Below are 18,326 nucleotides of genomic sequence, written 5' to 3'. Positions count from 1 at the left end.
GCTGTCAAATAAATGCTTTTTCTTCTTATTGTTAAGTTTTTTGTCCCACTCGACGCTACACCCATCATAAGTATTTCTGCGATTTTCGCCGACTATAAACAGGGTTTGCAATACATTTTTCTACGCCAATTTTTGTTGCTGTTGATGCCTAATATAACTACTCTGAGTTTGTCGCCACTTCAAGGCAACACCCTGTGTAGCATCTATTATTACATCTGAGTCATAAATAATTTGCTTAGGATATTGAAATCACATATGTTATTAGTTATAATACATAAAGCGGCGTACAAATCGCATTGAAACTCTAGTTATAAATGAATACAGTAAATCATTGGCAAAACTATTTCATCGATTTTAGAGTTATTTTGGTGCGCTAATTCGGAATCTTGTATTGGTTTTCCAAGATTGGCTCTAGTTTTTAAGTGAAAAGGAAATTTCAATGGTAATTCATAGGTAATATAAAAATCTCATTCACATTGCTGATAGTATGCATTATCTCAAAAATTAGAGCCAATTCAGCAAAACCAACGCCAGATTCGAAATTAGCGATCCAAAATCATCCCAAAATCACTTAAACATCTTTGCCAATAATTTACTGTATTTATTTGTAACGCACAGTTTTAATGTGATTTTGTACGCTGCTCCAATTGTGTTACAATTGAAATTTTATTTTCACTTCATCTAAGAAACTAGAGCCAACGTGACAAAACCAATGCCATATTCAAAATTAGCTCCACAAAAACATCCTAAAATCACTGATATATTATTTAGAACAAAATCAGTTTTGAGCAGTGTATAATTGGGGAGCTATTAATATTTTAAACTTCCCCCACTGAAAAAGTTTATTGGCATCATTTGAGACTCTATTGTACTAAAAGAAATTCATTCCACCACATTTAAATTAAATTCATAAATTAAAATTTGGTAATTATAATTCCACAAACTCACACTTTTTTACTTGTCGAAACATTTCTCAAAATAATGCGGCTAATAATAACACTAGTCTACAATGTTTTTCTAACGTGGTAAAATTTAGCTGTTCTTAATTTATTTTTGGTTGCTGATTCCAGATCTGACCTTGAAAAATAAACACCACGTCTAGTTTTTTTGTTATATGGTATTTAATTTTGTATATCTTTCAAAATTTACATATTTAGGTTATACATGTGAAATGATACAAGAAATCTCTCTCGTATATCTATATCTTTTGCTGTCTAAAACTTGGGGAATGGCACAACACTGATTTTATCTCTAACTGCAACCGGATTCTCTGGTTTTTTAATTGAAAGACACAACCTTTCACAGTAAGAAATGGAGATGTCGCAGATGCATTACTGTTCCACATAAGTTTTGCTGCCAACACTGGGACTGGCCAGAGGTGTGCGTAGGGGTGCATAGAAGTTGGTGTTCCCCCCTGTCAAGATGATCAGCGATTAAAATTATCTTTTAATGTTCTTGCAAAAAATAAAATATCGAAAGACATAAAATACCCTTACCAGCTATTTTTATCAATTTCTGTTGACTTGAATGTCTTTTGAAGGTTAATAATTAAAAAATTATCTGGAAGAAAATCCTTGTTAGCCCCCACCCCCTAAACCTTCTGTAAATCCTCCTAAGTGGATCCTTGGTACGCTCCTGGACCCTGGGACTGATGGAAAACATTATGAAGGCTATGGATAAATCCGACTCAGGTATCTCACATCTTTCTCTCTTTATAAAATAAAAATTTTCCGAAATTAAAAGAGACGAACTCTAAAAGAAGTAATATTTCTAAGTCCTCACTGTCGAGTGATTTTGCTTTGACTCAGAACTCTCGCGGCATGGCAGTCATTCACATCTGCAATGAAGGGGTTTTTAGGGAATCAAGGCAAGTGGGACCCTCGAATGATGAGTGATTACTATTGGTTTTTTCAGAAAGATGACAATAAGAAAACGAAATAGATCATTTTTATAAAATATTACAAAAATACGTGAAAATTCCGTTTTGTGTACACCTTTTTTGTGTTATAATTTGTTCATAAGACTATGCCAATTATCTTCATTTTCAATGTGTTAGTTTTTTATAGTGTTTATGCATTTCGAAAAATCACCATCATGCATACAGAAAAAACTATTCGTGATTGAGATTGTTTACATTCATATTTGAATTCAGCATCCCTAAATTAGTTTAAATAAACTTATTTCACTCATGTTTTTAAAAAGAAAAGTTAAAAATTGTTGACCAGTGTAACTATTGTATTTATTATCCCAAAAAATCAAGAATTTCAAATTTATTTGGATATCTCATTGTAAAACCCCCTACTTGAGATTCAAGTTATTCTCTGTCGTCGACATTTTTTTCGCTGACAAACAAAAATTGGATCAATAATGAGTAGGGAAAAATATTTTGTGTGTGTGAATTTACCTTCAACTATACCTAAAAAAAAGCTTTCATCATATTAAAAAGAAACTAATTCTCCCACTCTTGTGCTGCCATCTGGTAAGCGTAAAGTAGTTATACGGCCATTATACTTGAAAATACCAACGTCCAACAACGTATTTAAGGGATGTTACAAGGATTAAAAAGTTGTTGGTATTTTAAACGTACCGTCAGAGTACTGAAAGGGTTACGATGGTTAAAAGAAATTTCGCATTTCTGCATTTTTTCCTGTCGAAAGAAGTTGATCTTTTCTTAGACCTCTTGGTCTCTTTCGTTTTTGCAAAGAATTTATATTTCGAAAAACCTATGTTTTTTTTGCTTAAAGTAAGAGAATGCTTGTGATTCGTTACTCTGTTTTTCACTAATTCAAAGCTGTCGCTTCTGGTTTTCAGTCAGATTCATCCAATTCTTTGAAAAAATAAACCACGTGTGATTTAACGAGTAGCTGTCGAAGGTTGTAGAAAAAATAAGCAGTAAAGTTTGTAGAAACCGATGAAAAGCGCTCTACAAGCCGATTTGTAGAAAAGCACAGTGAATTGCGGATGACTTCAGGTACTCGTTACGTCAACATGACATCAAGCTTTCGGATTTCAGTAAGCTACCCGTCCGTTTCACTCTCACTGCTTCAGCTTACAAAGAAAGGATCTCAAGGTGTCTTAATCAAAAAATTATGACAGAAATTTAAGTACATTCATCTCACCCAGAAACACATAAAACAAAAAAATTACCTGCGGAATGCGATTAGTGAAATCGCATTAAGAAGGAAATTTTTTTTTTTGTAATTTCACAGCTGCAAAAAATGAATAAAAATTAAAGCTTATCGCCTCTCACTCGTCTTGGCAGTATCTATATATGAAAAAAAACTTCTTTTCATTTTCTTTTCCTTTATTTCCTCCAGCTTCTCTATTCTTTTTCGAAACTAATTTTTTTTTTTCGCTTTTTCTTTCTTTCTTTGTGCTGTACTTGATCATGTGTTGCTTGATGACACTAAAACTAGAGGGTTGCGGGATTTTTAAATTTATTCTTGGCCTCTATTGGCGTTCATGTAACTACAATTTTTTGAGTGACCTATAACAATTCTACCGGATTTTTTTTTACTTTTTGTGCTTATTAAAATGAGGAGAATCAGTGCTAATGTTTCGAAACTTTTTGAAGACGTTACTTTGGACCCTTTCCTCGTTAGTCATCTTCTTCAATGCTGTTGATTGTGTTCCCTTAACACGGAGCCACCTTCAACCTTAGGCAAACGGTAAGACATTTTGCCTCCTGCCTCGTGATATTAACAAAAAAACATTGTGAAATATTGACTGCTGGTTTTGTATCTTTGCGCAGCAATGTAATCTTTTTGCCGAATTTCACTTGGAAGCCCTGGAACACTAGTTCAATGGTCCAGATTCGTGACTTCTGTTCACTTTAACCCTCCTCAAAAGCGGAAAGAATAAAGTTTAGTCTCAGACGCTGAAGTAATATAGATACGTCTCTCATAACCCAGGGTTCCTTTTGAAATTGGCATTCACCTTCTCAAGAAACGATGGGATGGACCTCAAGATTCTCATGAATTTTCCCATTTTCATTTGCCCCTACGGGAAATCTAAACGTGATGTCAGACTAAACGAATGTGAAGTTAAGGTAAGACTGAGAAAATTATTGATTTGAGCTGGATCTGAGCAGAAATTGTCGCAATTTATTTGATGATAACTCGGTTCGACCAAATATATTATTGATATAAGCAAGATCTGCAAGGAAATCATTGAAGTGAACAAATTAGATGAGGTACCCATTCATGTGATCTAAGTTTGAATGAAAGAATAATTACTCATCGCGTAATAAAATTATCTATACAAAGTAGAAAAAAATCAGGAAATTTGAAACTGAGCTGCATCACATGCTTCGCAATTCGTTGCTAGGTGGTCATTAATCTTCTGAAGAATCATTAACACGAAACGTGATATTTTACCAGAGAGAAGGCTATTCAAGAGATTTGTAGTTTTGAAATGATGATATCATCTATAAAAACAAAGAAAGTTTATTTAATTTCTAAATTACATCCGAGTTGTAAAGAATGTGTTCAGGAAATCGAGATTATAAGTTATTAGTGTTTTTTAATTGCTTTATTATAACTATTTTCGACGTATACTTCTAATCAATTTTTCGATAGTTCCAACATCTATACAATGCTGATGGTTTCACGATGAGCATCCGAAAGAAATAAAAATGCATCGTAATCCTTGAATGTATCAAAAATGCTTGAAAAGTTAGTTTACGTTAAAACCAAAACTCTTCAATATTGTTTCTTGTGGGAATAAGCTGTAACCGAAACTACGTGACGTTATATCACAGGTGTCGTAATAATCGTATTCGACTGCCTTGGGAGTGTTTCGAAACACATAAAATTTATTTTCTTTTTTATATCTTGTATTACTATACATACAGCATTAACATATAATTTTATTTTCATTTATATATCATATTTTCCCTTTTCTCCCTTTTATATTTACCCTATTTTTCTTCGCATATTAAATCCATATTCTCCACATATTTGCTCTTTTTTCAATATACATAGTTACACTATTTTTGACATATTTATACTATTTTCTTCATACATTAAATCAATTTTCTTCATACATTAAATCAATTTTCTTCATACATTAAATCAATTTTCTTCATACATAAAATATATTTTTCTTCATACATAAAATGAAATTTTACCCGTTTTAAAATCTTTTTTTATCAGTCAATTCTATTTTCTTTAAATATTTTCACTATTTTCCAATTCCAATAAGCCTATAGTTATTGAATAACCTTCAATATAATAGAATATACATTATAATACACGTTACATACAACGAATATTTCTCCATCATTCTTACTGCACGCAAAGCCAAATCACGGACACATGTCCGAGCAATTAAATGGATACCTTGTACTATTAATGTCGTCTAAGTCTCTCGCATAGTAATGGTAATAGCGGACCTATCCCCCTTCTCCCGTCTTTATTCCTTTTTTGACCATTTCGGACATCGACTATTTTTTTTTTTAGTTACGAAATGGTCGAGCGTATTCTGTCACGATGGACTGACTATCTGTTCCTGTCTGAAAAATGATCCTGAAAGTAACTCGATGCGCTTTTTTTTTTCTCCTCGTTACGCAATGATTTGTTGCAAATAACTTCCTGGTGTTTTCCAGGTTTCTTTTATCCAATGGAAGGCTAATGACCCCTGACCCACTGGGCGTTGTCCTCTTCCGCAATCCGTGGATAATCCGCGACCAACAACACAAGCCGCGCGCGCGTGTGTGTCTATCCGGTCCATTACATAATATGTATCGAAATTTTTTTATTTTCAAGCCTTTTACTGCATCCGTACATCTTGTACGACATGGACTAACGATCAGTTAAGTCATTGACTTGATGCGCATGATGGTATTAGATATTAAACTTGAAATTTCATAGCTTCTGAAAAGCCAAAAAAAATTTTTGAGGAGAAAATTCTAGCCACTTTGTGAAAAATAAGGCTACGACCACACGGGAGAATTTTGCGACTCGTTTTTAAGGAGCTTCCACCCTCCCCTGGCCACACGAGAGTTTATTTCACACGCAAAAGCCAGTTTTGTGACGTCACAATGTCATTTTCTGCTCGTTACGCTATCATAACAATTAACCCAGAATATCTTTAAACAATACGATCCACTTCGCGGCATAAAAGTCTATTTCGAACTTAAAAATATGCTTATGCTTATTAAACGTTCCTAGATAATAAAATGTTTGGTTTTATAATCTTTTAAAACCAGTCATTGGTGGCTCACAGATCCGTATTAACAGAATTACAGACCCCGGAAAAATAGATATGTTCTAGAGCTTCCCTAACCCCCTCCAAGCTTGAAATACCTTATTCTCACATGAGGCCCCAAGGGCTGAACCCGGATGGGAATATGCGTTAATACGGTACTGACGGCTTAACAGGTGAACCGAAAGGGCAAGAGCCAGGGTCTTGAATTAAGTTCATGGTTTCCCCCAGATTACTGTAAATTCTCAGCTGGAATTTTCTCTCATAAATTCGGTATTTTTCAATCCTATACTTATTTCTTCACTCATTTTCAATTATTTCTTTCGTTAATTCTTGCATTACTTTAATTATTGCATTATTTTAATTAATTCTTGCAATATTTTAATTAATTCTTGCAATACTTTAATTAATTCTTGCAATATTTTCATCAATTCTTGCAATATTTTCATCAATTCTTGCAATATTTTCACTCATTCTGAAATTATGTATTCCTTTCATTAGTTTTCAAATTCCCATCAATTCTGATTTTTTGTATTTTGAGGTGTTCATATTTTTCTATAGGTATTTTTCAGTTCCCGTGCATCAACGACGTCGAAGCCAGTGGAAGTACAGTGCACGACCCAACCCACACTGGTAAATTTCTTACATCCCGGAAGGGACAGAGCCTGGGTCGCGTCTGTTTTGACAGTGGGAGTGCAGTGGATGCTTGAGCTCATACAGCATTTTGTCTCATCGGCTTAAGCATCCCCAAAATTAAATTCAGAAACAGAAATCTATATAAAAATCAAGTCAAGCACCCATAGGTCTAAAACATTTCCGTCGCCTCTGCTATGCATTCTGTAATACTTTTATGGACTTTTGAAAAAAGAAAGATAGAGAGGGAAAGAAAGAACCGGATTGTGTATGTAGACTTGTATGACCCACATATCTCAGAAGCTCCTGTAAATCAAGTTTGGGTCACTACCCATAGGTTGAGCCCTTGCTTTATGCAAATATAAATACAAAATCGGAAGCCACAACAGAGGAAAATTTACTGACACAGGGTGACTGGGAAAATAAAAGAAAAATGGGGAAAAATCAGTATAAAAATTTTTCAAAACTTAATCCGTTCCTAAAAAAAGAAAAAAATTGAGAGGGCGAATTTTTCGCCATCTGTATTTCAGATGTGAAGTATGAAGTGTAATGATTGAATATTTTTACTGTGTTTATAGGCCTGGTTATAGGCTGTCTGTGGCGAGCTTTTTTAACGGGGAGATCGGCTCGCATTCGCGGCTCAAAGTTGGGCACCACAGGAAACCAGCTTCACCCGACCACTACTGTGGCACCAAATGGGGTTCGAACCCGGGGCCTCGCGATGCGAGTCAGTCACTATGATCGCCGCTAGGAGACTCCAGGTTGAGAACCACTGGAATACACATATTGCCGATATGAGAATTATTTGGCCCTTCTGCTCATTTTTTTGTCGGTCTGCAAAATTATTTTTCTTATTTTTTTGTTTTTTTTGTCGGTCTGCAAAATTATTTTTCTTATTTTTTATCGGTCTGAAAAATTATTTTTCTTATTTTTTGTTTATTGTCGGTCTGCTAATTATTGCTCCCATTTCTTTATTTTTTGCTGATCTGCAAATCTTTTCTCCCATTCATTTATTTTCACGATTCCGCGAATTCTTTCTCACATCTCATTATATCTGCCGATCCACAAGTCATTTCTCCCTTTTTTTTTGTTTTCTTTTTCGGTCTTTGCAAGCGCTCAAATTATTTTCTCCATCATTTGTTTTTTGGCCCCGGTCCATGATTAATTTCTCCCATTTATTTATTTTTTGCCGGTTCGCGAATTATTTCTCCCATTGATATATTTTTTATCGGTCAGCAAATTTATTTTTTTACTTACTGTACTTATTTTTTGTCTTCCACAATTTATTCGTGCAAATAAATATAAATTTATCTTCCTAATATACAAATTTCACCCCTTAATTTATTTTTCTGCCCATCCGCAAATAATTTTTTCATTCTTCTATCATTTCTTTCCGGGCCCTATGAATTTATTTTCCCCGGTCTACGAATTATTTCTCCCATTTATTTATTTTTTGCTGATCTGAAAATTATCTATCCTATTTATTCAACTTTTTTTTGGTTCTCAAATTATTTTTTCCCATTCATTGATTTTTGGCTGCTCCGTGAATTATTTCGCCCATTTGTTTTTCTTTACCAGTCAGCAAACCAATTCATCTATCTATGGTACTTATTTTTTTGTCGGTCTGCAGATTATTTCTCCCAATTATTTATTATTTAGTCTTTTCGTCCTCAAATCATTTCTCCCATTTATTTATTTTTGGCTCGTCCAAAAATTTATTCTACTATTTTAGCTAGTCCGTGAATTTTCAACCACCTTCAATTGCCTGTAGTTGAAAAACACTGTTCTAAATGAGTGTTCTCAACCTTTTTTAGCCCCCCTTTAGACCATATTTTTCTGTCTTAGTCTCCCTGTCTTATACAGGTCAAACCCTTACACTCATCCAAAAACAAGATCCTTGCTACTTATCGAATTTAGTTTAATTAAAACTAAGCTTTTAATGAACAAAAATTTTTATAAATAAGTTTGATCTCTGGAACCCTGGACTAAACAAACTTGGGGGGGGGGGTGATTAAAACTCCCAAGAACCGTATTTTACGGGAAAAATAGGTTTGTGTAAAATATGGGTCGATGCAATCAATGAACCTCCAGACACGTCACACTGGGTTAAAGTTCAGTAAACTTCTTTCTCTTGGGGGACATTTTGTGGCTATACTTTCATTTGATTTCGACCTGCAGACCTTTGGAATCTCCCAGAACCACAAGAGGAGGGCATGCGACCCCAGATTGAGAACCACTGGTCTAGACTGACTAAATGATCACGTGGTTGCAATGAGTAAACTACGTAAACTATCATCTCTGATTATAAAGATATGGCTTCTCAGCAATAATAGCTTATATGCTAAAAAACCAACATTAATCAGTCGATTTTTTTCCCTTCTAGTGAGATTAATTAAATTGATTTCAGTAATTAATTATTTCAGATGACTGCCGGTTTATGGTGTGATGATGCTTCAAGGAATTACATTGCACACGTGATGAGGTGATCGACTGGAAAGTTACACATGGATCCAGTATGTTACTGATTTTTCCTCTCGGAATAATCCTGCTGAGATCTTTCGCAATCGTATCGGGTACGTATGTATCTATAGGGGGTGTGTCTCTAAATTGACTTCCCCATAAAAATAAATTTACAAAAACAGGAAATGCACCATTTGGTGCAAAAAAAAAGCCAAGTTTTCAAGCCACAGAATTGCAACCGCAGCCACAGCATGGTGTATCCCTTGGTATTAGAAGAAAATTCACAGAAACCCGTGCTAATGTCTCAACCGGGATTGCCTGAATGAATTCAGACAGAATTCCGGAATGAGTTCTTAAATATGTGCAACAGATGCAGTCTGAAAAATTTAAATAAGGTATTTGCAGAAACAACTGGTATGGTCTCAGAATAAAATTCACTTGAAACCCGTGTGAACGTCTCAGCCGGGATGACTTCAATCGAGTTCAGTCAGCGTTTGGAAATCGGTTGCAAAGTTTGATAAAAGATGCCTCTGCAGTCTGAAAAATCTAAAATACGGTATCTTTTATTCCCAGCTGATCTGATCCTATTTGATTATATTTCCGTTTTTTCTTATTCTATGTTGTTGCTACAAACGGAAAATACTTACTTTCGTTTTCAAGACTACAGTGCCATCTGTTAACGAACTTGGTAATTAATTTTAGAATTCCCTCAATACATTTTGAGCCATCCCCGCTCAAACATTCGCAAGAGTTTCAGTGAATTTTGTTCCTGAGACACGCCATGTTTTGCTGCAAATGGCAGATGTTTCGAAAATATATTTAAGTTTATGCAGACTTCAGTGCCATCTGTTGAAAAATTGAAACTAATTTTGAAATTCCGTCTGAAAATTAACTGTTGCATCAAACGGTGCATATTTATATCACTTCTCGATCTATTTTAGTCATTTTTCGAATGAGCCTGTCAATATTGAGATATTCGTATATGATTATATTCGAAAAAATATAATATATTTTTTTGTTTATACAATCAATATTTGGTGACTGATGTTCTTTTTTACCGTAGGAGTCGCACCCACCATTGATCTCTCCCATAACATGAGAATATTGAAATTACCCAGGGATACTCGAATTGGTGAGTCTCATAGATTTATATGCGAATAATTGTGGTTATTACAATGGTCGGGGTCTGTGTATAGTGTGATGATTGAATTTTTTCCATTTCGTTAGGGTCTATTGTCTATCGCTTACGTGGTTCTGACGCGGATAACGACGTCTTGACGTTTGGTGTGAGAGGTGAAATTGGTAACAGGTTGTTCGAGATCGAAGCTGCATCCGAAACCAGAGCTAATGTCATTCTCAAGTCGGAACCACAGGTAAAAATATTCTCATGTAATTACTCTAATTATATGTGAATGGAAGTGTTACCGGAATGCTTTAATTTTGATTATTTTCGAGTGTTTTCCTTATAAAGTCATGTCAAGATCAAGGCCGTCCGAACGAGTTCATCCCCTCCATCGATTGCAATTAGAAGAAAATATGGGAACGGGGTGGGGTTGACATTATTAGAAGATATACATAACTACAAAATACACAGAAAATGGTGAAGTTATCAAAACAAAAATACAAGAGCACGCTGAGCGAAAATGAGAAATAATTCAAAATCATTGAAAAAATGATTTAAGATTTATGAAAAAAATGATTTAAGATTTATGAAAAAAATGATTTAAGATTTATGAAAAAATTATTTTAAATTTATGAAATGAAAAAAATGATTTAAGATTTATGAAAAAATTATTTTAAATTTATGAAATGAAAAAAATGATTTAAGATTTATGAAAAAATTATTTTAAATTTATGAAATGAAAAAAAGATGTAAGATTTAATGAAAATCAAGAATTGATTAAAAGAATGATTTCAGAATGTTTTCAAAACACTTGATGAAGGAAATATTTTCAGAGTAATTAATGAAAGAAATGACTCCAGAATTGATGAAAGGAATAACTTCAGAATTATAAATGAATGAAATATGGAATCAAAAAAAAAACCTTAATTATTTTAAATCCGGATATTATGGAAGAAACAATTACAGAATTAATGAAAATTCAAGATTAATTAATGAGACAATTGAAGAACAATTAAAGCTACAGAAGTGACGAAAAACCAGAACTGCCAAAAATTCAAGCAATTGAAAATGGGTCAATCATGAAAGTATTCAATAATTCAGGACCAAGGCACTACATTAACACACCCTTCAAGACCCGACTGTACAAGATATACAGTAATTTATTTTCCCATGTATAAATTGATAGTCCTAACTTTTGGGCAAGGGTGTCGCGAAGGTTCCTAAGAGTGGCCGTGAATGTAAAAAGTTTGAAAATTCCTGCAATTGAAAAGTTCAATACCAATTATCTTGATGTTTCCTGATAAATTACATGTTGCAAAATTTATCTTATGTCGCGTTTAAAAATACAAAAATAATTATCATTATAATTATTAATGAATTGTAATGTAACAATGGACATATTGCATATTGTTGATTGCTGTTTGATATAAATTTCGTTATAATTTTGGAAATAGGAAAAGGAATATCAGCTAACTATTTACGTTACCGACGGGACACAGGTGAGAGAAATAAACTAAAAAACAAAATTGATTAACCCAATGATAAAATTATAAATTTTTAAAAAATAAAATTAATATACATTTTTGATTTTTATAATACTACAGACAACCGAAGTGGAATCGACCGTAATGATTACCAATTCATCAGGTCAAATATCACCTTTCATCGATTACAGTCCACTCATATCGGTATCTGAGGTACGTTATGTATCGATAATAATCGAATTATCACGACTATTCAACTTCTATTCATAATTAATGATATATTTTTCGATTGATGAATTTTTAAATTACAGTTCGCCGATGAAGGTGACGTCATCAGCACCCTCGTGGTGAAGAAACGAAACAGTAGCAGTCTTCCAGTACTATTTGAATTAAATGTAATTAACACTAACTTTTTTTTTGTTAAATAATGACATTATATATAGTGTTAGAAGTCCTACTATATATTAATGGGTTTATTTTCTGTGTCATACAGGGTTCAGATAAATTCGCGGTGAAATACGTCATAAGCCCCCTGAAAGAAGCAAGTAAAGCGGAGATTAGCCTCGTCCAGAAACTCGATTATGAGAGACAGAACCTTTACAGGCTGACTATCTACGCCTTGGTGAGTATTTTAGAGATTTCATTATACATGCTAATATTTTACGAGTTGGTGATTATTAGAGCCCGGATTACATGCGAATGCATAAGTGCATGTGCACTTGCATATTTCAGCACTTTCTATAGTTAGTGCACACATAAATGCATAAAATCACCAAAATTTTAAAATAAATGCATATTTTTATCATTTTTCTTAATAATTGTATTGTATTAACGTGTTCAAGATTACTTATATCTTTTTTATTCTTCGAATTAAATCTTATTTCTCTAGTTTTTCTAAGGAAATATTTCATCATTTAGTATTGTTCATTTTAGGCATTTTCAAATGCATATTTTTGCACTCCTATACATATGCATGCTTTCATTTTTTTCGTATACTTTTTTTTAGTTCTTCTGCATATTTTTCTTTTCTTGTGTTTTTAATTTGCATATTTTTTTTCTTTTTTGTGCATATTATTATTATTATTATTATTTACTATATCTCTAAATTTTCAAAGGAAATTTTTTCTTTTTCATTTTTTGAGCATATTTTATTTTGTTAGGGAAACCGAAGCATTTTTAATTCCTCCAGTTTTTCCTTTCTTTCAAGAATTCCTATATAGACCCTATATTGAAGAGCAAAAGGGTATAATTCAAATTATGTGAAGAATTTTTAAGGCATAGTTTTTATTTTATACGTATTTTAGATGCACATTTTCAAACTTTTTTATGCATTATGTCATTTTTCGGTAATTTTTAATGCATTTCTTTTCGTTTTTGCGTATATTTTTCATTTTTAGTGCCATATTTCGGCACTATAGATGAATTTGTTTTTATTTTTTTGCACATATTCATAATTTCATGGTATATATCGGCATTTTTATGTGCAAATTTGTATTTTTAGTGCATATCTCAGCGTTTTTTTAGTGCATATCTCAGCGTTTTTTTAGTGCATGTCTCCGTGTTTTTAGTGCATGTCTCCGTGTTTTTAGTGCATATAATCCAGGCTTTAGTGATTATTGATGATATTGATGTATGGATGTTGCATAATAATTTATAGAACCCAGGCGCGGACGAAGCGTTCGATACACGCAACATTGCGACGTTGGACGTACTGGTAGCTGTGAGAGATGAACAGGACTCGCCACCAGTTTTTAGTGCTCTTCCACCTGTCATAAGGGTGTCCGACAGTCTTACTCTAGTAAGTGAATCAATCCTTTCGGTTAAATTAATTTCATCACAATTATGAGGAATTATTTCAAAGAAACCTTAATTCAGCAATTTAATTTATTTTCAATTGAATCAACGTTTCATTCTGAATCATATCGTGTGATTCTATAATTCCCTCGCCGCATTTTGTCCTTGCCCTCAGTAACACTTTTTTTTACCAGATTGCTTGAGACTACAAAGTATGGGTAACTACAGTGAAAAACTAAGTACAAAAATCGCTTCATCCAAGGTGGTGCGGAAATCTAAATCTCGTATTCTATTATGGGTGCGGTATTTTAGCATGAGGGGGACGATATGTATGTGTGGGACATTCTTACTGTCGTGAATACGTCGGCTTTTATGGTCAGTTTTGAGCACATAGCAGTGTTGTTACCCAGCCCTTTCTTTAAGGGCCGTATTCACCGACATGGTTTAAACCGTAGTCACAATTTTTGGATAAGAGATCAACATAGATTGGTTAAAAACCTGAATTTAACCAATCCGTGTCGATCTCTTATCAAAAAATTGTGACTATAGTTTAAACCATGTCGGTGAACACCGCCCTGAAGGAGATATATATACAGAGAGATCATCTTTTTTCCTTTATCACAAACTCTTTCATAGTGACGAGTTAGGACGTGCACATAATGCAATTCTTACCTCTTTGCTCCACTATGAGCGCAGCCTTAACCGATCTATGAAAGATGGACAAGATCGAAGAAAAATGACGACTTACTGAGTTTTTCACTGAATGCCTTGAATGATATTCAGTGCACGGATTGATATTCGTATCAGACGCCGATATAATAAGTTATATTTTATAATAATAAGTTTTATATAAAAAAATTTACTTTTTAAAATTTTTAACATACAATTTTTATACTTAAATGTTCAATTAACATCAAGTATATCAATAACTTTAACAATTTATTTACGTTATGTAGATATTTAGGAGCGCAGTGCATGAAAATAAAATTGTAAAGTTTAATGCCATCGTGATGTCTTCAAAACTTAATAGATGGCGCTAAAATATAAGAACGTTCATATTCAGCATCATCATATAATCTACGGTGTGTATGTGGTCACCTTTAATTCCTAACCAAATGTGGGTAGGAATTAGCTGCCCTTTAGTTTGGTTGATCTCGACTACAAAACGGCTTCTTTTTGCACTTTAAAACAGATACTTTCCACTAAGTACCTGTTTCATAGTGGAATACTAAATCCAACGGTGTTTATATCTCAACGGTTTAATCAACGGTGGTCACTCTTGGGAGAGAAAAAATATGACTTAGTAAGCGGGGTGACTCGTTAAACGGAGTGAACCGTAGCTGTGCCAATTCCTGCCTGAGGACAATTGGGAGTTCCAAAAAGTGACCCGGTAAGCGAAGTGACGTGTTAACCGGGTGACGCACTAACGAGGTTTGACTGTATATATATATATGTAGGGATTAATTATCGTCATTACTAATCGTTAATTAACTATGAAGTAAAAGAGCGAAATCGTTAATTAACCGTTGGATTCAGTACAGTCGATAATTATCGTAAAAATAATGATTAATTAACGATTGTGCTGCATCCAACGGAGTTTTTGTGACGATTAATAAAAGTTATTACTAATCGTTAATTAGTTGCGAAATATTAAAAGCAAAGTCTCTAATTAATCGTTAACTCTTTATTCGTTAATTAATTATTCGTTGATTAATTAACAAATAATCATTTTCAGCAAATTTTTTAAATTTTTACTTTTTATTTACTCTGTGCGTCTAGCCCATGAAGTTCTTTATTTACTTGTTTTCCAGGGAGATAATGTGACAACCATCAAAGCGGAAGATGGAGATTATGGAAATCAAAGGAATATTACATACAGTTTCGTTCCAGGTACAAACAAAAATTGAATTCTGTGTGTGTGACAATACGTATTAATTATGAAATTTTCCGGTTTGTATTCTTTTCTCATTTCTGTTGAATTCATTCCCAGGCTCTCCGGGTCTTTCATATTTCAACATCAATTCCAGAACCGGAATGATCACTCTGGCTTCTACTATGGAGAGATTGAGGGAATCCTATTCTACTACCGGGCCGTTTGTCCTGATTGTACAGGTACATAATGTGGCTTTAAATACAGGGTGCTTAAATATGTAATTGAAGAATAATTCATAAAAATTGAAGAAGTCGGTATATTTGAATGCGGTTTTGAAAAAAAATTATTTTCAAGGAAGGGTATTTTTGTTTTTGGTACAGAAAAAAGTTTCGTGAACGCAATTTCCCCCTTAAAGTATTCATTCTTAAAAAAATCCCACTTCAAATATATTAATCAGCGTTCCCAATATGTATTACCTTCATAGTAATGTTTATGTGCATTCCCAATAGTATATAAAAAAGAAATCTTTATGTAATGTAAGTAATATGTGTGAGTAATTCAAATGTGAATGCCCAGCACTGTCAACGGAAGCTCTGCTTGATTATTCCCGTCGCAGAGGAGGCTCTGTGTGTATATTGATATTCCACAATATTTAGCAATCGCATGTCACGCGAACCTTGAATGCGTTCCCAAAGTCTCTTTAAATTCGTACCCTTCGTAACAGTATTGTGTATATGTGAGTAATTCAAATGTGAATACCCAGCACTGTGGACGGAGGATTTGTTTCTTCGTTTCCCGTCACAGTGGAGGCACTGTATATATATTTTGTATACATTGTGCATTTTGACCATTCTCAAATCTCTCCCACTTCAACATGCCAACCTCTTCTTATTCTTACTTGCCCCACACAAGTCTTTTCCAACACACTTCTTTCGAAATGCCAGGCTGCGGTCTCCGGCCCTTGGGCGCACGTGCAATTTTTTCCCCTAATCACTGGGTTCACCTATACGTTTTAGTCAAATGGATTGTACGTTGCATCGAGATGGTGGCTGTCTTCATGGGGAGAACGACGCGAGTGATTCGATACTTGCGAGCACGGGGCAAGGGGAGCCATCACTATAAATCTTTGATAACTTTCCGACGCAACTTTGCCTCTTTTCAGGTAACTGAAGTAAGGTGCTTCGCATCAGTCTGGGGTTGTGAGTGGTTCTGTCTATCTATTTATTGTGTATTTAGACCATTCTAAAATCTCTCCCACTTCAACATGCCAACTTCTTCTTCTTACTTGCCCCACAAGTCTTCCCCACACTTCTTTTGAAATCCCAGGCTGCGGTCTCCGGCTCTTACTTTAAAAAGGAAAGGGAAACAAAACTGCTCAGCACTGTGGATGAAGGCTTTGTTTCTTCGTTTCCCGTTACAGTCGAGGCGCTGTATAGGCCTATATATTTTGTATATATTGTTACGTGTCGCGTCGCCGGGTCACTCGTCGAACCTCAGTCACCAGATACGTCCCGTCGCGCGGATCTCTCCCGGGTTCTTCACCGAGGACTTGAAGATTGGTAGACACTCACAGGAACGAGGATTCGAGAACAACTAATCGCCTTTATTTACATGAACTAGAAGTACTGCTAAAACTAAAGCAACACTTCAATGTACGCCTTCTCTCCTCGAATTCTACCGTCCGAATCCCTTTAGAATCTCGGTCTTCTATTTTAACAATCGCATGCCACGCGAACCTTGCATGCGTTCCCCAAGTCTCTTTAAATGCGTACCCTTCGTAACAGCATTGTGTATTTAGACCATTCTAAAATCTCTCCCACTTCAACATGCCAACTTCTTACTTGCCCCACACGTCTTCTCCCAATTCTTTTGAAATCCCAGGCTGAAGTCTACGGCTCTTACGTGCCACTGGGTGCACGTGCAATTTTTCTCCCAACACATTGGGTTCAGCTATCCATTTTAGCCAAATGGCTTGTACGTTGCATCGAGTTGATGGCTGTCTTCATGGGGAAACGACGCGAGTGATTCGATACTTACTAGCACGGGGAAAGCAGGCCAGCGCTATAAATCTTTGCTAACTTTTTCTGGCACAATTCTGCCTCTTTTGAGGTAAGGGAAGTAAGGTGATTTTCATCAGTCCTGGGTTGTGAGCGGTTCTATCTATCTATCTGTATTAATCAGAAAAGACAACATGTTCTTATATTCTTTCCTACGCTTGATAATCACACAATGCAGTTATTTTGTTTATACCAGACATAACTTGTTGGGGACACATCAGCAGAATTGGCTCCATATAGAAAACATTCTCACAACATATTTTGCTTTTCTTAATCTTCGAACCCATGAAGAACGGCCCGATTGTCAGGCATTTTGTTCCACCAACCAGAGGGGTTTTCGCCTGAACAAAAGAAACCCAAACAGAAATAAAGTCCCTCGTCCGTTTTGGAAGAGAGAGAACACAGACAAACTAACCGAAAAATTGCGATTTAGTTAAGACTTACTTTAGTACTACTTACTTATTTAAGTACTAAGGCACTGTGTTTAATTGCTTTCGATGTTAAAAATTGCGAATGAGTTGGTATCGTACTGTGCGGGTCCTTGTGTGAATTGTGTAATGGATTGAAATTGACGGTGACGAGTGTGCGTGTGACCTTTATTTTCGTGCGTTATTTTATTATTCTCATTATAATAATTCAGGGTGAGTTAAATATTAGATTAAATGTATTGTTCCGATTAACTGTAACTTTAATATTAA

The 18,326-nt window shown here is 34.6% G+C and overlaps 1 protein-coding gene across 2 annotated transcripts in view; it reads left to right on the top strand.

Annotated features, from left to right (window-relative positions):
- Cad86C (Cadherin 86C) overlaps positions 1–18,326 on the top strand; it is a 70,108-nt gene that overhangs the window by 16,874 nt on the left and 34,908 nt on the right. For both annotated transcript variants that reach the window (XM_089240199.1, XM_089240200.1), the window contains exons 2-11: positions 9,261–9,410; positions 10,361–10,429; positions 10,525–10,670; positions 11,875–11,919; positions 12,025–12,117; positions 12,216–12,299; positions 12,398–12,526; positions 13,562–13,702; positions 15,510–15,588; positions 15,689–15,810. In XM_089240199.1, coding sequence (XP_089096325.1) covers positions 9,353–9,410; positions 10,361–10,429; positions 10,525–10,670; positions 11,875–11,919; positions 12,025–12,117; positions 12,216–12,299; positions 12,398–12,526; positions 13,562–13,702; positions 15,510–15,588; positions 15,689–15,810 — 966 coding nt within the window. In that variant the 5' untranslated portion in view covers positions 9,261–9,352. The remainder of the gene's footprint in view (positions 1–9,260; positions 9,411–10,360; positions 10,430–10,524; positions 10,671–11,874; positions 11,920–12,024; positions 12,118–12,215; positions 12,300–12,397; positions 12,527–13,561; positions 13,703–15,509; positions 15,589–15,688; positions 15,811–18,326) is intronic.

The sequence above is a fragment of the Pholcus phalangioides genome, unplaced genomic scaffold (genome assembly GCF_987345545.1).
Source record: "Pholcus phalangioides strain wild (caught in Gottingen) unplaced genomic scaffold, Ppha-v1.0 ptg000012l_1, whole genome shotgun sequence".
NCBI classification, from domain to species: domain Eukaryota; kingdom Metazoa; phylum Arthropoda; class Arachnida; order Araneae; family Pholcidae; genus Pholcus; species Pholcus phalangioides.
This window is presented reverse-complemented; position numbering and strand designations above follow the sequence as displayed.